General features: G+C 38.3%; 1 protein-coding gene across 1 annotated transcript in view; it reads left to right on the top strand.

Moving 5' to 3' along the window:
* Window positions 1-20,176, top strand: part of col11a1a (collagen, type XI, alpha 1a) — a 70,257-nt gene that overhangs the window by 30,284 nt on the left and 19,797 nt on the right. Inside the window, 22 exon segments of the mRNA XM_013913773.1 lie at window positions 184-237; window positions 1,962-2,006; window positions 2,351-2,404; window positions 2,521-2,565; window positions 3,917-3,970; window positions 4,078-4,185; window positions 4,258-4,311; window positions 5,113-5,166; window positions 6,156-6,200; window positions 6,377-6,430; window positions 6,578-6,622; window positions 9,702-9,755; window positions 10,353-10,406; window positions 13,400-13,453; window positions 13,893-14,000; window positions 16,101-16,190; window positions 17,266-17,319; window positions 18,436-18,543; window positions 18,642-18,749; window positions 19,697-19,750; window positions 19,905-19,958; window positions 20,049-20,156. Of these exon segments, the coding sequence (XP_013769227.1) occupies window positions 184-237; window positions 1,962-2,006; window positions 2,351-2,404; window positions 2,521-2,565; window positions 3,917-3,970; window positions 4,078-4,185; window positions 4,258-4,311; window positions 5,113-5,166; window positions 6,156-6,200; window positions 6,377-6,430; window positions 6,578-6,622; window positions 9,702-9,755; window positions 10,353-10,406; window positions 13,400-13,453; window positions 13,893-14,000; window positions 16,101-16,190; window positions 17,266-17,319; window positions 18,436-18,543; window positions 18,642-18,749; window positions 19,697-19,750; window positions 19,905-19,958; window positions 20,049-20,156 (1,458 nt within the window).

Below are 20,176 nucleotides of genomic sequence, written 5' to 3'. Positions count from 1 at the left end.
TAAATTCAGTTTATTTATTTTTTGTTTATGATAGAATTTCTTTTTCCTTGAGTTTTATTTCATCAAAACTAAGAATCTATGCTAAAGTCAAAAACTTGCATTTAGCTTATTTGAACCTGCACGTGATCTTCATAAGAATCCTGGATGTTTTTTTAAATCTGTCTTTTTCTTTTCCTCATGCAGGGACCTCAGGGCAGGTCGGGGTTGCCTGGATTACCTGGAGCTGATGGGCCCCCTGTGAGTGCTCTTGTGACCTAAACACATGTATACTGTATATCAATATTACACACATACATATCCCACAAACAAGATAATCTAACACCACTTTACTCATTTAATATTCACTAAAATTGTGGGTGCTATTTTTTTACTTTTTATTTTGTACTAGTATTAGTAGTAGTTTAGTACTGAATCTGCCGTTTAAATATGGGGAAATTGTGCACTTTTATATAACCACTAAGTTCAAAGATAGCTGCACAGCTAATGTACTTACGAGATCATTGAGGATTAGCGAAACAATAGACATGCAAAGTTTAGTTTGTGGACAATCCACTTTGAGAGCCTTTCCTTTATTTGTTTTGCAAAAATAAAGGAAAGTTTTAGTTCCCATAGATTAAGAATTTAACTATGGGTGCTGAGTAGATGAAATGGACATTTTCACTAAAAATGGCTCTTAAGTATGCAAACAAAAGTGCAGTCATTAATAAAAAATCAAACCAAAACCCAAGTTAAATTAGTTACATGCTTCCCCTTAAAAGTCAGGAACCATGTCTGGAACATTGTAAAATTGTGGTGGCCATAACTCACACAGATTGAAAATTTACATGTGGAGGTGGTTTTGAGAATATTCGTCTCACACGTCTCACCTGCAAGTTATCAGAAGTTGTGAAAGCAGAAAAAAGAAAAAGCTTATACCGTAAAATAAGAACCATTCATTCAAATGACCTGAAACAACAGTATTCTCTATTGAATCCTCTGCATAAACCCACCAAGTGGAAAGTAGATTGCTAAGAAAACAGACAGTGCACACACAGATGCACACATATACAGTGACTCCTTGACTTATTTGTGTTATACCTTCAGTCTGTTGGTAATGATTTTTGGAAATGGCCCGATTTTTTGTTTGTTTGTTTTTCTTGAAATATCTCATATGCATTTGAGACTATAAATGAAGTTGTTGTGCAAGCTATGTGCTTCAAAAAATGCACATGGACAATATTTTGATTTTTATTTAATCCTTTTTGTGCAACATGGCAGAACTGTACCTCAGACATCTCTCGTGGCATTTTCCATCACCAGAAATTTGATAAATAGCCTACGGGATTTGTTATTTCGACCCGTAGTTGTTCATGTCATACCTCCTTCACTGCCCTTACTTGGAGAGGTGTGTAAGTTCAACAGGCAGACAGCCTTAGCTGGCCTCAGGCGCCAGAGCCTGGTGATTTACAGCCCTCTACCTCAATGTCACACTTCAGATCGGGATGTCAGAGGCCAAAGGATCCCATATGTTTGTGGGCAACCTGTCTGTCTGTACGATAAACCTTACTTCATCAGTGGCCATCACACAAATATCTAATTTAATATTATTACTAGAAAAACTTGTACTTGTAGTATATCTGCTAATATACTATGCTATTGTTTGCAAAAAAGCACCATAGAGCACACAAGTTTACCCTTATAATTAATGCAGCATTGTGTGAATGCACTACAATTCAGCTTTGCTCTGAAATAGTAACTCTTTTGTTTGTTTGCCATGTGTTTGAAGGACAGCACAAAAGCTAGAAATTGATCTTAATATGAATTCAGAAAGAAACGCTGGGGTTCTTTTTTGTGAAGTTGCTTCAACATCATAAACGGTTGCATCACGTAGCTCAGTGACACACATTAGGTCACAGCATTCAATAAGTTCAATAGTTTTGCAAGTTTTAACCATGTTGTGATGTCTTTGTTTTGTTTTGCAGGGTCATCCTGGTAAGGAGGGGCCACCTGGAGAGAAAGGAGCCCAAGTAGGTGTTTTGAAGTCACAGAATTTTATCTTATTTTTATTTATTTTTTTATTTTTTTCATTTGTTCATTTATTCATTCATTCACTTTTTAATTGTTATTCATATTCAGATCACATAACATTTTGTTAACTGAGCTTATGTTGTGCCAGTATTTAATATTACAGTTTAGCTTGGTTCAATAATTGACCAACACTGATTGTTTACGATGCAATTGTAATGGCGAACCATCTTAAATTGACACTAATCGGGTATTTAAATATGTAATTACAAGTTATTATTAATGCCATCTGCATTTATCTGCTAAGCGTTAGCCCCAGTAATCATAAACTCTTTCTTTGCTCCAGGGTCCATCAGGCCCACAGGGTCCCATTGGTTATCCTGGTCCTCGTGGTGTTAAGGTATGATGTTTGATGAGGCATGTATTTGATTGTCCAAACGCTTTTTATTATTCTACAGGAGTTTGTCCTGCTAGACGTCATTGTCATCATTCTAATCTCTGGCTTCTGTCCTGCAGGGTGCAGATGGTGTCCGTGGTCTCAAGGGATCAAAGGGAGAGAAGGTATATATGTCTTTTTAAAATATATATATTATTTTACACAATTTTTTTATATAAAATATAAACAAAAATAGCTTAATAATTATACATAATGTATTGCTAAAGTCAAAGTAAAGAACCAAATGGGAGTCAGTTCAATGGGATAACTCCCTTGGTTTCTGTTAAGGAAGTTGGCAGAGTGAATTGCAGACTGTCAGTCTAAACTTCATCTTGTGATAAAACTGAAGGCATCAAAAATAATGTTTGGGAACAGCTAGTAGATAGTTGAACGTCACAGGCAGGACCTCTCCAACAGTGGCTGTTTACCAGCACTCCCAGCTTTGGTTTGAGTCCTTTGAGCTGGAGTGGACAGCTGCTGGAGCCTGAATGTAGAGGTCAGTCGATAGCCTTCTTCAGCAAAGACGGAGACTTTCTTAAAGTGACCCTCGATCCACTGTTGAATGTAAAGCTGTCATGCTCTAGAATATTTTTGAAAGCCCACTACAATCAACTCCAAGCAGTTTCTGAAGTGTTGAACTGTGCATGTATCCATGTAGAATTTAAACTAATATTTTTTATATATAGATAGGCATAACTTTTATTCAAGATCAATACAGCTGTGTCACTGTAAAAAAAATCCATTATCTGACTGAGAGATGTTGTTCTTACTACAATGACAGGTATTCATATCATTTTTTATTGAATTATTTATAGCAAGAGATCCAAAAGCCAAAACCTCGAGGAGAAAGCATTTGTTATGAATAAAGGATGTGCTTTTCTTGAGGTGTGTGCGTGTGGTCTTTGCGATGCGAGTTGGTGGCAACAGACGTGCTCAGTACTGCATTATGCATCAGAGAGTTGAAAACATGGACAAGTGAAAGTTTTAATGAAAAGAGTAATAAGTTTGGATGAACTCAATCGTGTCCTTCAATCCATTTACGAGTTTCACAAAGTCAATAAACCCGAGCATCATTCGGTGTATTGTAGATATACTGAGTGTCTTGTGTCTTTAAAACTAGAGGAAATTATATAATGTTTTTTAATTTGGTACATCGGTATATAAACAGTCACAAATAAAAGTGAATGGGCACTGCTGCAAATGTAGAGGATGAAAATATCAACAGCTTTACGTTTCCATGCAGGTGCTATTCCACTATCTGACCAGCAGATAGCACTGTCAATCCTGTGATTTACACAGTGAACCTAAGAAGGCTGAAGCTTTAAAAGATTTTCAAAAAATAACTTTTTTAAAAAAGTTTCAGGGAGTTTCTTAGAAAAAATAATCAATTTCAGACAGTTAAACAATGCTTTTAGCAAGAATATAGTAAATTAACCCCAAAAATGCCAGAAAATTCACTAACTTCTCTCATTTCAGGGTGAGGACGGTTTCCCGGGTTTCAAGGGGGACATGGGAATCAAAGGAGACCGGGTGAGGAGCTTGACTGAAATAAAAACACTGATGACTCAACATTTAGTTGAATCTTTACTATTTGGATGGAAAATTAAGATATGTTGTTATATATTTGTTGATTGTAGGGTGAAATTGGTTTGATTGGGTCCCGTGGAGAGGATGGTCCTGAGGGTCCTAAAGGCAGAGCTGGGCCCCCTGGTGAATCTGGTCCTCTTGGTCTTGCTGGAGAAAAGGTAACATAGCTCTGACTGCAGTTGTGCTAAAATTGTATTCCTGTGCTTACTTGTGGTGTTAATGTCTCTCAGGGTAAACTGGGTGTCCCAGGATTGCCAGGTTATCCTGGAAGACAAGGACCTAAGGTACGTTTGTGAAAATCAAGGTTTTTTGTTGGGGGTTTTTCTTGGATAATAATAGATAACAAATATTAAATGGTGGTTTACTTTGTTGGCTGTGGTACTTCAAGTCATCGGGTTTGCCAGGTTACTCGGAAATAACGCAGCTGACAAACATCCCATATTATAGCACGCTGGTTATTTTTTATTTTTTTTAGTTATTTTTCAAAAATATATTTTAAAAAAATTGGCATCACTTTTTAATAAGGTGTCACTAACAAGGCTATAATTCCCTAAATGAGTAAACAACACAGCTTTATTTTGGCAGTGCAAAATTTTAGTGTTATTGCTTTACGGAGGTAAAGTTTGCCATGGATTCAATTTTTGTTGAATGTCCCCAATGCAACATTTGAGGCTCTGCAGAATAGGTAAGCTTTTTAAAAAAAATCCCCCTGTTCACAGTGTGATTACAGAAAATGTCACTTTGTCTCGTGTTTAAAGATATTTTGTGCCATGTTGTAAAGTTTCCCTCTTCTTGTTTCAGTGTGTCAATTATTTTATATGGACTGAGAAAATGTTCTTTAACAAGAAGTATAGCGCAGTATAGATAAGGAACAGCTTTTTTAACCCCTTTATGTTTCAAACTCTTGATTCAGGCTATTTGACAGGAGCGTGGGGTTAACAGTGTAAAAGTAACTGAAAATGACATGCAACAGCAGTGCAGATAAATACAGGATGAGCTTTAATTATTATGCATGTGCTGACCCTCACAGCTTCTCTTGTGTTTCTGTACTTTCCCTCCACGACATATCTACCTCCTGTCGACAGGGCTCAAGCGGTTTCCCTGGATTCCCCGGAGCCAATGGCGAGAAAGGAGGCAGGGTAAGAAAACACATGCATTAAGTTTTTGTGTATGAAAATCACCACGACATCACGGCCCAGCACAAAAGAAAATTGATTCCCATTACAAAGCATCTGCATGGTGACTCGGCACAAAAATAAATAAATAAATAAATGAATAACAGCAGCGAAATCAATGTCAGGGAGAGAACAAAAGGTGCGGAAACAATTGTGCTTTCATTGAGCCCATGGCCTCATTTCTTGGCTTGAAAAAGAGTTGCACTCACGCAGTTTTGGAGAGTTGCTGAGATGCTGTTTGAGTTTTCATATTTGCACGTTCACCACTGACGGGTGCAGTAAGCCAGATATCCCCAGCTCAACACCATTCGTTTTATTAAAGGTGGAGGTAGTGGGAGAGAGTATTAGTTTGAAATCCACTTTAATATAAAGATTATTAAAAGTATAAAAAGTTATTAAATAAATTGGCTTAAAAATCTTTTATTAAGTGGATACTTTAAACTGTATTATTTGACCAAAGCCAGGTCCATCTAACAGCTTTATTTGGCACACAGAGGTTATTTTGTGAAATAAAGCAATCCAGCCAAAGTCAAAATTTCTCTTCTGATGTGAGAAGCCAAATAGTTACTTAAAAATTCTTTGCTTTCAATGAACATAACTCCTGTACTCTTTATTTATATTTCCATATGAGCCGTTTACATTTATTAATGGGATCACAGTTTAAATTCAAGGTTTTCTTAGTAGGCCCATACAGGTAAATGACATTGCACTGTGTCCTGTAATTACAAATTATTGTTTATTTATCAGTTAAAAGGAAATAATGAGTCACTACAGTGTGTTCCCTGCTTCAACAGGGAACACACTGTTCTCTGGTTGTTGCTCGATGTAGAAGAGATGCTTTGTGTGGAACACATGTTAATGGGGTTTCATTTGTTAAGTGGATTAATGCTGGATGAGGACAGACGAGCAGAATCTGTGCTTAAGCCTTTTTTAATTTTTTTGTTACCTAACAGGGCACTGCTGGCAAATCTGGTCCGCGAGGACAAAGAGGTCCGACGGTAGGTCCTGTTCACGCCATATTTTTTGTGATTAATGGGCTATTAGTGTAAACATTGTTGAATCGTTTAAATTATTCTTCCAGTCAAATTATGTGCATATATTATAGCTGTTGAACTAGACTGTTGTTGCCATAAAGTCGTGTGCTTAACATGACTTTGTCTCTCTCTCTCTTTAGGGTCCCAGGGGCGCTCGAGGAGCCAGAGGTCCAACAGGAAAACCTGGACCCAAGGTCCTGATGCTATAGCCGTTACAACAAAACACTACTCACAAAGAGTCAAGACTTTTCAATTAAATTGCTACTTTGTCACATAATTAAACAGAGCTGCTTTTTTTTTTTTAATTTGAGCTGATGATGATTTGTTTTTGTGTGCTGAAGGGCACAGCAGGCAACGACGGTCCTCCTGGCCCACCTGGTGAGAGAGTAAGTCCAACACACTGAGCCTGCAGTAGCTGTTATGCATTTTAAAAGCACACAAGGTTTAGATCCATACCAGTTTGTTTTTGTTGTCCTTGCATTAGAAATATACTTGTAATTGTTGGTATTAGGTCTATCTCAACTGGATTCTAAGCATTAAAGATAAATAGTAAGAAAAGATGCTAACCTATATGCTTTTTTTCTTCCCAGTAGATCTCTAGCATCTACTAAAATGATGGCTGTGCCTTACTTTTACTTTTCTAGTTCAACAGGAGGATAAATAATAATTAAGAAATTAGTTGATCAATCGATAAATCGTTTGTTTCATTTTTAATGAGGGGTAATTCAGGCATCATATAATATTATAATAAGACTTCTGTTCTATACGTTGTTGTCAGCTGGGATTTTGCCTTAATGCTATATCACTGTTCCTACAGACAGCAGCATTTTTGTTTTGTGTTTTTTCACCCTATCACTTGGCTCCCAGCATTGCAATAAAGTAAATTGCTCCTTTGCAGCATTTCAAACTGACACTCCGAAAGGAAAGGAGGAAAGAATGGAAAGAAAGCGCTTCAAAACTAGATGTTTTGTGCTGGGTGGCTTACTCAGCAAAACAAAGGAAAGGAAACAGTGTGCAGTTGCTGCACAAAAAGAGATTCCCAGCAGTGACACCTTATTTAATAACTTTCATTAGATTTTGTTAGGTTTCTAGTGCCATTTTAGTGGAATTTGATTTTGTTGTGTATCAAAGAAATGAGAAACATTGGCTTGATTTAGTGAAGACCTGAAAGAAGGAAGGCTGTTAAGCACCTGCAGCAAATGCTCTGTTTCCATTAGCATTTACCTACCAGCACTATTTGTACTGACACAGTGTGATGAATTTTAGTTGATCGGGAAAACTGAGCCTCTTTCCTGAAAGTTGAAAGTTGGTAACAACAGAAATGAAATAATGGCACATGTTGCTCCTACTTGTCCTCGGCTAGGTACAGGGATTTCATCATTAATCAGTCATAAAATCGTTTTTTCAGTCTCAAAGGTAAATGTTTATCATAGATATGCTTTCACAGACTTAAAGTTTTCTTTTTTTACTGATCTAATACAGTAATGGCACAGTGATTGAAGCAGATATTAATGGACTGCTGTCAACAGTTCTTTGATATTTAAGATATCTGAGATGTAGTGTCATGAACTCTGTAACAGTATGAACATCCTCTTTTGTTAAACTCCTATGAACATGGACAAGTGAGGTGAAATAAATTTGAATCTGATGAATAAGGATGATTAAAAGACAAGCTTAAATGATGGAGTCAGCTTTCAAGCTTTTATTAGACTGCAGAAAATTAAACTTGTATTAGATGTTTCATCGATTTATGTTTAATCTCCTTAAATAAAACACTTGTTACCTCAATAATGTAAAGTAACTGAAATCCTTCTTTAGCATATTTGACTCTACAGACTCGGATACACAACCCCACAATATGAATGTCTCTATTTGTAACATTGTGGGTGGCCAAGACACTTTTTCCCCCTTAAGTAATTAAGATACTATTTGTATAACAGTTTTTAGTCATTACCCTGATTTTTTTAACATGCAGTTTAGCTTTCAGCTGGTTTCAACCCCTCATTAATTATATAAGCTGAGGTCCCCCTGGTCTTTTCTACAACAATGAAAAGTAATATATTAGGATACAACAAAGTTTATTTGGAGTTAATGTTCATGTTGATGAACTTGGAGAATTCAAAAGGTATTTTTGGCTTATTATTATTGCCATGATTATAATCCTCCCTGTGATGTTGTCTACTTGATTTAGTCAGATCAGATAGGGACTTTTTTTGAAGTTATCTTTATAACAATATAATATTGGATTTCAAAGAAATATCCATGCTACTGAAATTTTAAGGTTAGCTGGACAAATAAATCATTGCAAAGAAAAACTCCAGATACACTTTTACTCTCACTACTTTTCTGTGTGGTTAGAAAGTGAGGCGAGTCTTACCAGTAGTCACATCATTTCATTTATGACCTGAGGCACAGTTACTCACCTCAGGGTGAGGCTAGTTTTTCAATTCGAAAAGCTCCACTTCTCCAACCTTGTTTCGAAATTAGCCATAAGCAATCCCAGAGCCTGACACTTTTTCACTTTTAGGTAGGGCTGCTCGATTATGGCAAAAATGATAATCACGATTATTTTCACTGAAATTGAGATCTCGATTATTTGACGATATTTATTTAACAATAACAATGTATTGAATAATGACTTTAAAGATTGTCAAAAAATAATATAAAATAGTGTGCAAATACTGATAACAGTGCAAATGTTTGCAATATAAGAAACAAATGAAAAATGTAAATATCTGTGTTTAGTGAACTTTGCAGTGTTACTCTGTGGTGCAGCTACGACACTGTAGCAAAGTTCACACACTGTGTCTACTTGATCCACGTCTGACTCCGCCAACCCATAATGTTTCCACACCACTGAAGTTTTTTTACCTCTCTTTTCAACCAACGGCACTCACTCTCCTCTCCTAATAACTTCTGCTTAGCTTTCCGAGCTTCCCTCGGGTGCTCTTAATCAACGGTCCCCAACCCCCGGGCCTCGGACCGGTACCGGTCCGTGAGTCATTTGGTACCGGGCTGCGAGAGTTGAGGCTCAGGTGTGAAATGTCTGGTTTCAGGGTTTCCATGGGTCTTTTCCTGTGTGATGAATAAATCTTCCTTTTTTTTCGGTACCGGTACTAGTTTTATTTTGTTGTATTTATCCGCGACACCTTAAAGGCCGGTCCATGAAAATATTGTCGGGCATAAACCGGTTCGTGGCGCAAAAAAGGTTGGGGACCGCTGCTCTTAATTGTTGTGACACGTGTTCGAAATGCAGAGAGGTGCGCTCGATTTGCCACACGGAGCAGCGCGAGAGTAAAGCACGAGGGAGGGGCTAATAATCGGCTCAGTCATTTTTAATGATCGTTGAAAGCCCAGATCGTAATCGTGATTAAAATTCGATTAATTGAGCAGCCCAACTTTTAGGTTTTGTTTTGCCTTTTTGCATAATGTCATAACCTTAATTTGACTGTGTGTTTATTGCAGGGACCTCAAGGACCACAGGGACCAGTAGGTTTCCCTGGACCAAAAGGCCCCCCTGTAAGTATTTCTCCATCCTTGGAACAGAAGAAAGCCACTTGGCCTCTCAGACTAAAAAAGCATCTACACTGAGGCTTTGTGGTTTTGCAAGGCTCTGTGTCTAATCTCTTACTTTATTTACCCTTCCTCGGTGTTGCAATAGCAAAATAGCCTGTTTGCAAACATTAGAAGTCACAATTGATTCAATTTGAAAAATTCATAGGGTGCAGTAATACATAGCAATATCCCTAATTCTGTTCAGAGGTCATTACTCTAACTGTTATTGAAGCAGAGCTCATTTTCTCACTACCCAGTCAAGGCAGGAGACAAGTGGTAATTTCCACCTATTGATTCCGGTTACATTCATAGCTGGCTCTCGCGTCTCAGCCCGTAATGATGTTTATTTCACACAAAAATAAACAAAAAAACTCTAGCCCTGAGCCTATTTTCATGCCATTCAACTACTTCGAGATATTCAAGGGTTTTTCCTTTCTCAATATTATGTTTACACTGCCCACAAACCATTTGCACAAAATTGTAGTAATAAAACTTGTTGCTTAGAAAAAAAACTTTGAATGAAAAAACTGGTGAATGTATGTCTTGTTTTCTACCTGACAGGGACCACCTGGCAAGGATGGGCTGCCCGGACACCCTGGCCAGCGCGGAGAAACAGTGAGTAATTGCAATATCTTGTATGAACGTTACAGACCTCACGTTGAACTTAAACCCAGCATGATCTAAGAATTATACATATTGGCTTTTTTTTTAGCTTTCTACATTTAAACTACTTCAAAACAAGACTTATTATTATATTATTATACATAAGCATATGTATAGTGCTTTCATATGCAGTAGATAACGATGAAATCGTTGGCACAACATCTCAGTGGGATGCCAGAGGTGCAGACCCATTTCGTAAAGCAAACTCTAAAAGAGAAAGCCCTTGTGAATACTGCCTGAGTCTGCTGCTCAGCTGGTCTTTATTCACACAGACAGAATACACACAGACACCGTCGAGGTAAATCCACAGGGCTCAGACTGTGGGCTGTGTAGCCATCCACTTCTGATGGAGTTTCTATCTTATTGTTACTTTGGCATATTTGCAAATATCCAATGAATAGATGCTAAGCCTTGACTGTTTAGTTCCACTAAGGTTTACTTGTGTATCACTGCCTACTGTCTAACAATAACACCTTACAGATAACTAAGCCAGCATAATATTTGTTGCAGCAGGATAAAACAGTTTGTTGCTTTTTTATTTGTATTGTTTGTTTATTGTTCCAAAATGTGCATGAGCTAAATGAAAAATGGCTGAATTGGCACGTAGATAACAACAATAAAAAAACAAAGCGGAGTAAGATTCGATCAAATGAAGTTAGAATCCCCCGCTTTTCGATTCCTCTGCGCTTGGTATGCATCAGTGCACCATGGTTTGACGAGGCTCAGAGGACAATGATTCTACTAAAAGCTTGACTTTGCCTTTATCAAAGCTTCCTTTTCCATCTGCCTCTTTCCCTTAGATAATATAATACAACACACACAAGTGCTTCCCCGCCTTTTCTGTAATTCAGGCCCCAATAGTAGTCTTCATTAAGGTGTTTATGTGCTGATGAGTGGGCTCCAAACAGCAATAAAGATGCTCATAGACGCACATCATCAGAAATGCAAGTTACATTTAAGTAAGTGCAAATAAAGATTTGAGCCGGTGTCTCTAAGCCGATGCTGCAGCAGCCTGGCTTGAGGGCTTCCTTTAAAAAATACATCATCATAAATCACAGCACATAGTGATCAATAGGCCTGGAGTCATAAGTCTTTCAGTATTGGCTTTGTAAGAAGTTTGCATTTGAAACTTTGTTTAGTTATAGGATAATAAGTTGCAAATCAAATGTGCTGCGATTGTAATCCTCAGTGTGTACAGGTTCTAGAAAAGGCCAGAGAATGAGGGATCCAATAGAAAAAGCTGATTTCATCCAACGCTCCTCTTGTGCTGATCCTGGGGTTGTACTTGTTTGCTTCTCAGTAACTCTCAGGAAGCTTAATTAAGCTGTACACTGTTCACTGTCTACAAGTGTGTAGCCTTATTACAGCTGTGATACAGGTAGAAGATACCATTCTTTATCTGCTTGTATCAGTACACTTAATAGTGTGTTTTAAGAAAACTGTTTAATTAGTATTTCAGGAATATACTGGAGTGCACTTGGACTCTGGTCAATGTGGATTGGATTGTTCCTCTCCCTGAAGACAGAAGTTCATCGGATTTGTACTGCACTGTCGGATTCAATGCTCGGGAATTTTGAACTTGGATCTTTTTTGGCACGTCCTGTTTTGCTGTTTAAATGTGCTTAAACGTATCCACAGGGAGTACTTCAATGCAAATCAGCCATATGCTGTGAATGTAAACTTAAAAGTTAACTACAACTAACTGGTCTGTATTCTCCCAGAGAACATATAACTTAATGGTGACTTGTACACTTAACGCTGTATGCAGTAGTAGTAGAGCAGCTATACTATTATACTGCTGGCTTTGAAGTTAGCTAGTTACACATTGATACACAACATGACAGGAGTTTTATGTCACCTCAATGACATAAAGTCAGTATTTTATTAAAGATTTCAAATTAAATTCAAGAAAAACCCCAACAATCAGATGAGTTGGTGCTTGCTCAAGGGACCATAGGAGGTCCCTTTTAACAGAAAGAAACCTTTATCGGAATCAGGCTCAGGGAGGGGCAGCTATCTGCTCTGACCAGTAGGGGTGAGGGGAGGAAGACAGGACAATAGATACACTGTGGAAGAGAGCCAGAGATTAATAATAACTAATGATTAAATGCAGCGTATATAACTAAGGGATGTTTAAGGGTAACTATATGCAAAATCGAAAAGGGAAAGTTTGAAGCCTAATCTTAAAAGTGCAGGGTGTGACTGTCTCCTAAGTCCAGACTAGGAGCTGGTTCCACAGAAGAGGGGCATGAAAGTTGAAGGCTTTTATATACACTATGAACCACGAGTTAGCCTGCAGTCTAAGAGTGACGTGTTCTGTTAGCGACCAAAGCCCAGTGTAAGAAGAAGGACAGGACTTAGAAGCCAAAATGTTCATAATTTTGCACATTTTTATTCCTCATGTAGAAATCCATCACTCTCATAGCAAACAAATGAAAATGTCATGTCAAATCTGTTGTCTGTTGTTGTGTTATTTTCAAATCTTAATTACAGCATCCAAGTACAGGTATCCCACTTTATTGTCTGAGTGTCTTTATTGCCTGGTTTGGTTTAAAGAAGAGGCGTATGTTGTGTGACCCTTCCTTTTCATGTCTACTTTGGACTGCAAGCAAAAAAAGCTGTAAAGCTTATTGCATAGACTTAATGTCCACATAGACATTAAGATATACAACATATTAAACAACTGTACATATAACTCTAGTTATTTACTACCCTGCACTGTATTGCAAAACAATATATCCTTGACTGTAGATAGAAGCTGAAAAACTCTTGTTCCAGAATCAAGGACATGTCAGACCCAAACATATAGTAAATCCCTGCTCATCATCATAAATAATATCACAATAATTGCTGTACATGGGCTTGAATAGATACGATTTATGTCTCCAATGCTGCTGTAACTTGTATAAATAAGGTTTCATACTCTCTCTCTTTTCTTTTTTCAGGGTTTCCAAGGAAAGACCGGTCCTCCAGGACCAGGAGGTGTTGTTGGGCCCCAGGTAAGAGGAGATATACAGAAGAGGCAAATACATATATTACTAAACAAACAGCAAAGCAGAAGGTGATATAAAGTAAGTGCTGTATTCGCAGTGCTGTGGATCAAATTCTTCTATATTACAATTTTATTCCAACAAGAAGTACTGTGGGCAATTAAAAGAAAACACATAATTGCTCATATACAGTAGATAGGTCATCATTTACTCAGTTGGATCTTGGACACCTACTGGCTTTGAGCTCTACTGTACTGGCGTAAATTATAAGTGAAAACTGGTAAGCTTTATTTATATGGCGCATTTTAAAGAAGGTTACGAAAATAGAAAAGTTAAAAAACAGCTGTGAAATTCAACCTTTCATCACTTATTTTCTAAATGTAACTTACTGATTTATGGTCATTTTCATATGTTGACCTGTAAATCCAAATGCGTGATAACATCTTAGGGACCCACAGGAGAAACTGGTCCCGTCGGTGAGAGAGGCCACCCTGGACCTCCTGGCCCACCTGGAGAGCAGGGTCTTCCAGGTGCTGCTGGCAAAGAGGGAGCCAAGGTATGCATATTGGATTCCCTTTAATTTTACTTTTCCAATTTATTTTAGATATAGTATAATAGCAAACTATGCTTTTCTTGCAGCTAACACTTTTACACACTAACCTTCTGAAAACACTCAAAAACAAACAAGAAAAGCGGCCTTGGCTTTTCTTGTAAACTGAAGAAGAGGATGCTCATGACATTGATAGGAAGTTCAAGAGGGTATACACGGGCTGCAAATTAAACCTACACATTGTTCTACATGATTTGATTTTGCAGACTGAGCCAGCTGTCCTCATAAACACTTATACTTTTGGGGGGCATACAATGCTTGATAGATTACATATTCCTTTGATAACAGTGTGGGATGTGTTTCGCAGCAATCACCCGACTATCACCATTGCTCTCTATGCTAGACAGTGCAAAATTGAAGGAAGTGACTGCTGAAGATACAGAGGATGAGATTTGAGCAGTGTCTGGCTACGTTCTCTCACTGGGCCTCCCTGCTCGAGAAGTGAGTTCCCATTAGGAGCAGACAGCAGGCATTTTGTAGAAGTATGGGCTGCTCCTAACCAATCCCCTGATTCCTAGGGCCACTCAGCATACCCTGCTCCTCAACCCCCACAACCCTCAAATCCTCATGTGTTCTTCTTTCATTTTCTTCCTGTCTTCCCCAAGCAGACAGTTTAATCAAGTCTGTCGGCTAACTCCAAACCCTGTGCCAGTCAGGTCTACTCCGTTCAGACCTGCGCATCAGTATGCCAGGGACACTTTGAAGAGACCTTGGCAGCAGAGCCCAAATCCTCTTATACCTCTCAAGCCTACTCTTCTCTGCCTCCCTGTTTGCAGATAAAGTCAGCCTGCCAGCACTAAAGAAGAGAAGACGAAGCCAGAAGTTACTTTTTCTGAAGTCAAATGTCCTTGTTTTAGAATTGCACCATATAAAAGAAAAAGAAAAACAAACAAACCAGAATAAAAATCTGTACTCAGTGAGGATGCAGTACAAAGTTTTTTTCTTGTAGGCAGAACACAAAAGAACTTCTGAAGGAGATGTCTTATGTTAGGGAAGGGTTGAGTTTGTGCAACCCTTCCCTAACATAAGACAGAAGGATGTGAACTTTGTGTTTTTTTTCTCTGTTTTTTGGGTTTTTGTTTTGCTTCATTGCAGCAAGAAACTGGCTGCTGGAGTGGAGCACTCTTGATTTTTGATTTTCTTTTTAAAATCTGATTGAAGTCTTTATGTTTCATATTGTGCCTGATGATGCAAAAGCAATACTGCATTGGTATTACGAGTTATTTATTGACTGTGTAATGACAGTACTAATGACTCCACAGGAAACATGTGTCTGTAAAACTAATTGCATCTAATAGCTCATGATGGCTGTCAGTTTTGAAACAGGTTCACTCCTGTCCCTGCCGGGGAGTTCAGAGGCATTAGTACATATATTTGCTCATTTTCCCAGTACTATGTATCTCTCCCTCTCTCTCTCTCTCTGCCTCCTGCTACTCAGCAGCCAGCACTGCAGTATAGTCCTTTTTTAAATACATAAATGGCTGCAATGCATATTCCACCAGTGGGATGAGAATCATTAAGTGACTTGGTCATTTCATAAGTTTCTCAATTTCAAGGTTTTCTTTGTAGTGTAACTAAAAATCCTTTGGTTTTCTTTTCACATGTGTTGCATCTCCAAACCCATACTAACATCATCAGTTCCTATGCAGTAAAGTTACGTTAGCAGTTGTTATGTAGATGATGTCGTTTTGTGTAAAAATCTCTCTATATGTATCAAACATACCAAAACAGTAGTTGTAAGTCTTTTTCATTACAAGGACATACTCCTGCAGTAAAGAATGAAGACCTTTTCAGACTGAGACTATACGAAGAGTGAAGCTATTAAATACTTTTCTATGGAAAGTGAGCTTTTGTTATTCAGCAACAGTGCCTGAATTAATCTTTGTGAATGGTGACAGATGATTCATCTTTTATAACAGTCTTAATGTAAAGAATTAGTATGGTACAGGAAAGTTTCAAATGACACATTTGTAGTTATACTCAAAAATTAATGCAACATTTTGAATTATAGTAATTCCAATTAAACACATGTTATTGCCTGTGTAGGGTGATCCTGGGCCACAGGGATCCCCTGGTAAAGACGGTCCCCCTGGTCTTCGTGGCTTCCCTGGAGAGAGAGGTTTACCCGGTGCCCCGGTAAGTGCTCCATTTCACCTGCATCTATTCATCATCATCAGTTTTCCTTTACACGTGTTTGCTAGTAGAAAGTGACAGAACATAGCTACATAATAAATGAACCAGCATCTATCTAGAGCAAGTCACTTCATTACCGACTCCGGCCCCGGAATTCACACCAAGTGATCAATCCGATGCAGAGGAAATCCAAAGCGACATTTTACAAATGAACAGGCGTGCCTCGGCATTGCTCTGCTGCCACCGACGGCGCTGTTTTAACAGCCGCAATGGATCTTGGGCCTGTATTACAGAATTGGGAATTGTTGATTAGGGATTCATTTGTAAAAGTTTAACCCAAACATTTTTTCTTGTGGGGAGGGCAAAGTTATGTGCTGTTTCTATATGCATTATTTACCTAATAAATTATTAAGTGAGAAATGTTGGCAATTAGACTGGGTTATCTGGGAATGGATATACTGCAGGGAGAGGAAGTGTTGTGCTTCCTCCATCCTCAAGGTCAGTCAGGCTCTGCAGGACAGCAGCACCACTGATTGTTTTCTGCCATTGTAATTTACTCCAGCAAACAGCCAGAGCCAGCAAAAACTCATTACCCATACTGCTATGTGTTCTTTTGTGGCCCACTGGGGAGCTGCACATGCACATGATGGGAACTGACAAATATATAAAACAGCACACATTATGCACACCCCTGCATGAGCAAAACTGAATTTACAAGCTTGCATATGCAGAACAAGATGGAGAAAATTGTATGCACCCATACAATCGCTTACAACTTTAAGCAGCCATCTATCTGCAAAAGAATCCCACTACACTTTCCCTGCAGTATTCACAACAACACAATTATAGATGAAATGTGTTTTTTGAAGTGTTGTATATTGTGACTGAGATATGTATTACAGATATTAGATTTACAATACACTAGCAATCTATAGCTTTGGCCTTTGATTTGTGTTTACTAGGATGAAAATCTCAGCGCTCAGCTGTAGTGGAGATTGGCTTGGTTAAATGCAATTAAAACACAAAGTTCAACAGCTGTGTGAAGGTATTTATGTCTCTTGTTCCATCTTCACCTCAGGGCTCTGCTGGTCTGAAGGGAGGAGAGGGTCCCCAGGGTCCACCTGGTCCTGTTGTAAGTACAGTACTGAGAGCTATGTAAAGATAACTGTTTTTATGCTCTCTGGATTGTGTTGGTTTGCATGCCATTTATATTATCATCTTAGATTCTTCTAGATAGTTATTCTAGATAGTTCCACACTATACATTTGAAGTATTATTAAGACTTGAATATTCAAATACTACTTTAATTCAGATATTTGTTTGTTGTGTCATCGTGACACTTGCGCAACACAGTACTGGCTAAATAGAATATAAACCAGATTTAAGTTTTTATTATTTATTTACATATTATTGTTATGTTGAACGTTGTAGTGTTTTAAGTTTGATTAGTGTAGTTTTAATCAATTTTAAATCATGCTTTTTATTTGTTCTTGTTTCTAGTGTCTCTGTAAAGCACTTTGAATCACCTTGTTGTTGAATTGTGCTATACAAATAAACTTGCCTTGCCTTGCCTAGAACAGCCTCAGTAAGCCAAAACTACCAGTCGTTTGTATGAATTTATCATTTAAAAAAAGAAGATGCATCCCTGTCTCTACATAAAGCATTTGTTCAATAAAAACAGAGTCTAAATGATCTGTTTGGCTTTTATACTCAGAGTTTTTATCTTGTGTTTCTGTAACCAAAATTAGTGTGTATGCAGGTTGGTTCACTGCATCGATAATATAAAACAAAAAGTGCTGAGTGTCATTCATAATCATGTTTTATGGATTGAGCTGAACACTGAGTAGTATAATATATATGCAACAGAAGTCTGCTTCATTTTGTAATGCAGCTGCAGGTGAGAGTTGCTCAGGGCTTGGAGAACCACTAAGACATCGGCTCCCTGACAGGAGATAATGCTGACTACTTTCAATGAGCTTTGCTCTCTTTTAGAACTTGAAAGCCACCTGATACTGCATGTTTCTGCTAATGTTTTCACACTTTCCATTTTAAAAAGAGGGTTTTGTGTGTAGCTGTGTATCTATTGATATATTATTAACAGAAAGACACAGTGGGGTCTTTGTTTGCCATCTTCCTAATGTCCTCGGTGTTTGTTCAGTGCAACCAGGCCAACAAAACTGAAATCTTTAAAAAATCCTTCTGCCCTTGTTTTTCATTAATATTGTCCGTATTGTGCTCATGCTTACAGGGTTCTCCTGGTGAGAGAGGTGCTGCTGGCCCAGGAGGTCCAATTGGCCCATCTGGTAGACCTGGCCCTCAGGGTCCCCCAGGTCCCGCTGGGGAGAAGGGAGCACCTGTAAGTGTTACTTTGCTCCTAAAGCTTCATTCTTCTTGTCCTTTCTTTGGTTACCAATTTTCAGAATATAATTAAAAGACATTTCTTTCTTCTTATAGGGTGAGAAGGGGCCTCAAGGTCCAGCTGGTCGTGATGGTGTCCAGGGTCCTGTAGGTCTGCCTGGACCTGCTGGACCCCAGGGCCCACCTGGTGAGGATGGTGACAAGGTCAGTTACCTACATTCAGCACCACCAATTTCATCCTGTTACAGCTGCTTGTGTTCCCTAAGTGGGGCATGTGGGTAAATCAATCATTTTCCCATATTAATCTGCAACAAAAATATATTCCTCTTTTTCTAACTGTTGCTTATCCATCTTCATAAACAGATGTAACAGAAAGCACAATTGCAGGAGATGCTGTTGCGTCATTCATTTCTTGTAATTATTATGGTCTTTAGGGTTACTATCAGACATTCTATAAAAGCTGCCAAACAAATGCTCATGCAGAGATTTGCAGTGCATTAACTTAGACTGACAAAATACATTTCTGTACTTGTATATACATAGCGTGAACTCTCGGGAAATAAAGTACCTAATTGCACCTTGACAGGAAGCACTTATTTTCTTCTTGAACTTCATTCTTCCATTACACAAAATTAGATTAAGAATGAAACTTGTCACCGTGTATTAAATGCTGTAATTTATCTTTAATTGAAACTGGGAATGAAAACAATATTCAGCCTAACCTAACCATTTTCTGATATTCCACCTTAATATCGAGAACAAATATTATACATATGCATACCTTTATGGCCCTCAGAAAGGTTGACATAGTTAGTTTCAGGTCTAAAAATTAGTCCCAGGAGTGCATTTGTGCAGACTGTGTCGGTATACCCTCTCACCATTACAGTTATAGATAATGTATATTTCTGTTAAGCTGAGGTTTTCAATGATTTTGCAATAACAGAATGTAGTATTGTGCTCATTTAGAAGTCTTAAATCCTACATTTGGTGTTTGGGCTTGAATTTGCAAATATGCAGAGAAGAAGAATATCAGCACTAGCTGATAACTATTATTGTTGTTGTTTATTGTTGGGTTTGGGACATGTTTTGGTTATTAGTCAAGTCATTTTTCATTATCTCAAAAACTGACTGTGTGTTTGTTTCTTTACCAGGGAGAAGTTGGAGAACCAGGTCAGAAAGGAAGCAAAGCTGACAAGGGAGAACAGGTCGGTGATACAGAACATTTATATCCATCCTTCTTCAAAATAAAAAATAGCCCGTTAGACTTCTACTCAGGAAGTGATTCGTGCGTGCTTGGATTTTTCTTTGACTCTGTGGGGATGTGCATTTTGGTGGCATTATTTTCACTGTATGTTTCAGGGTCCTCCTGGTCCAGCCGGTCTCCAAGGTCCTGTAGGCGCTCCTGGTCCTGCTGTAAGTACTGACAAAGAATGAGAAGTTAAACCTGAGCAGGAGGTCACAGCAGTGCTGTTCAAATCTTTGCTTTTGTTTGTTGTTAATAAGGGAGGTGATGGAGAGCCTGGTCCCAGAGGACAACAGGGCATGTTCGGACAGAAGGGAGATGAGGGCTCCAGAGGTTTCCCTGGACCTCCTGGTCCTATTGGTCTGCAGGTTTGTGCCATAACTATGAA

Source organism: Pundamilia nyererei, unplaced genomic scaffold, assembly GCF_000239375.1.
Source record: "Pundamilia nyererei isolate P.nyererei 1_Seehausen unplaced genomic scaffold, PunNye1.0 scaffold00150, whole genome shotgun sequence".
Taxonomy (NCBI): domain Eukaryota; kingdom Metazoa; phylum Chordata; class Actinopteri; order Cichliformes; family Cichlidae; genus Pundamilia; species Pundamilia nyererei.
Note: the sequence above shows the minus strand (reverse complement) of the source record. Positions and strands in the feature narration are given on the sequence as shown.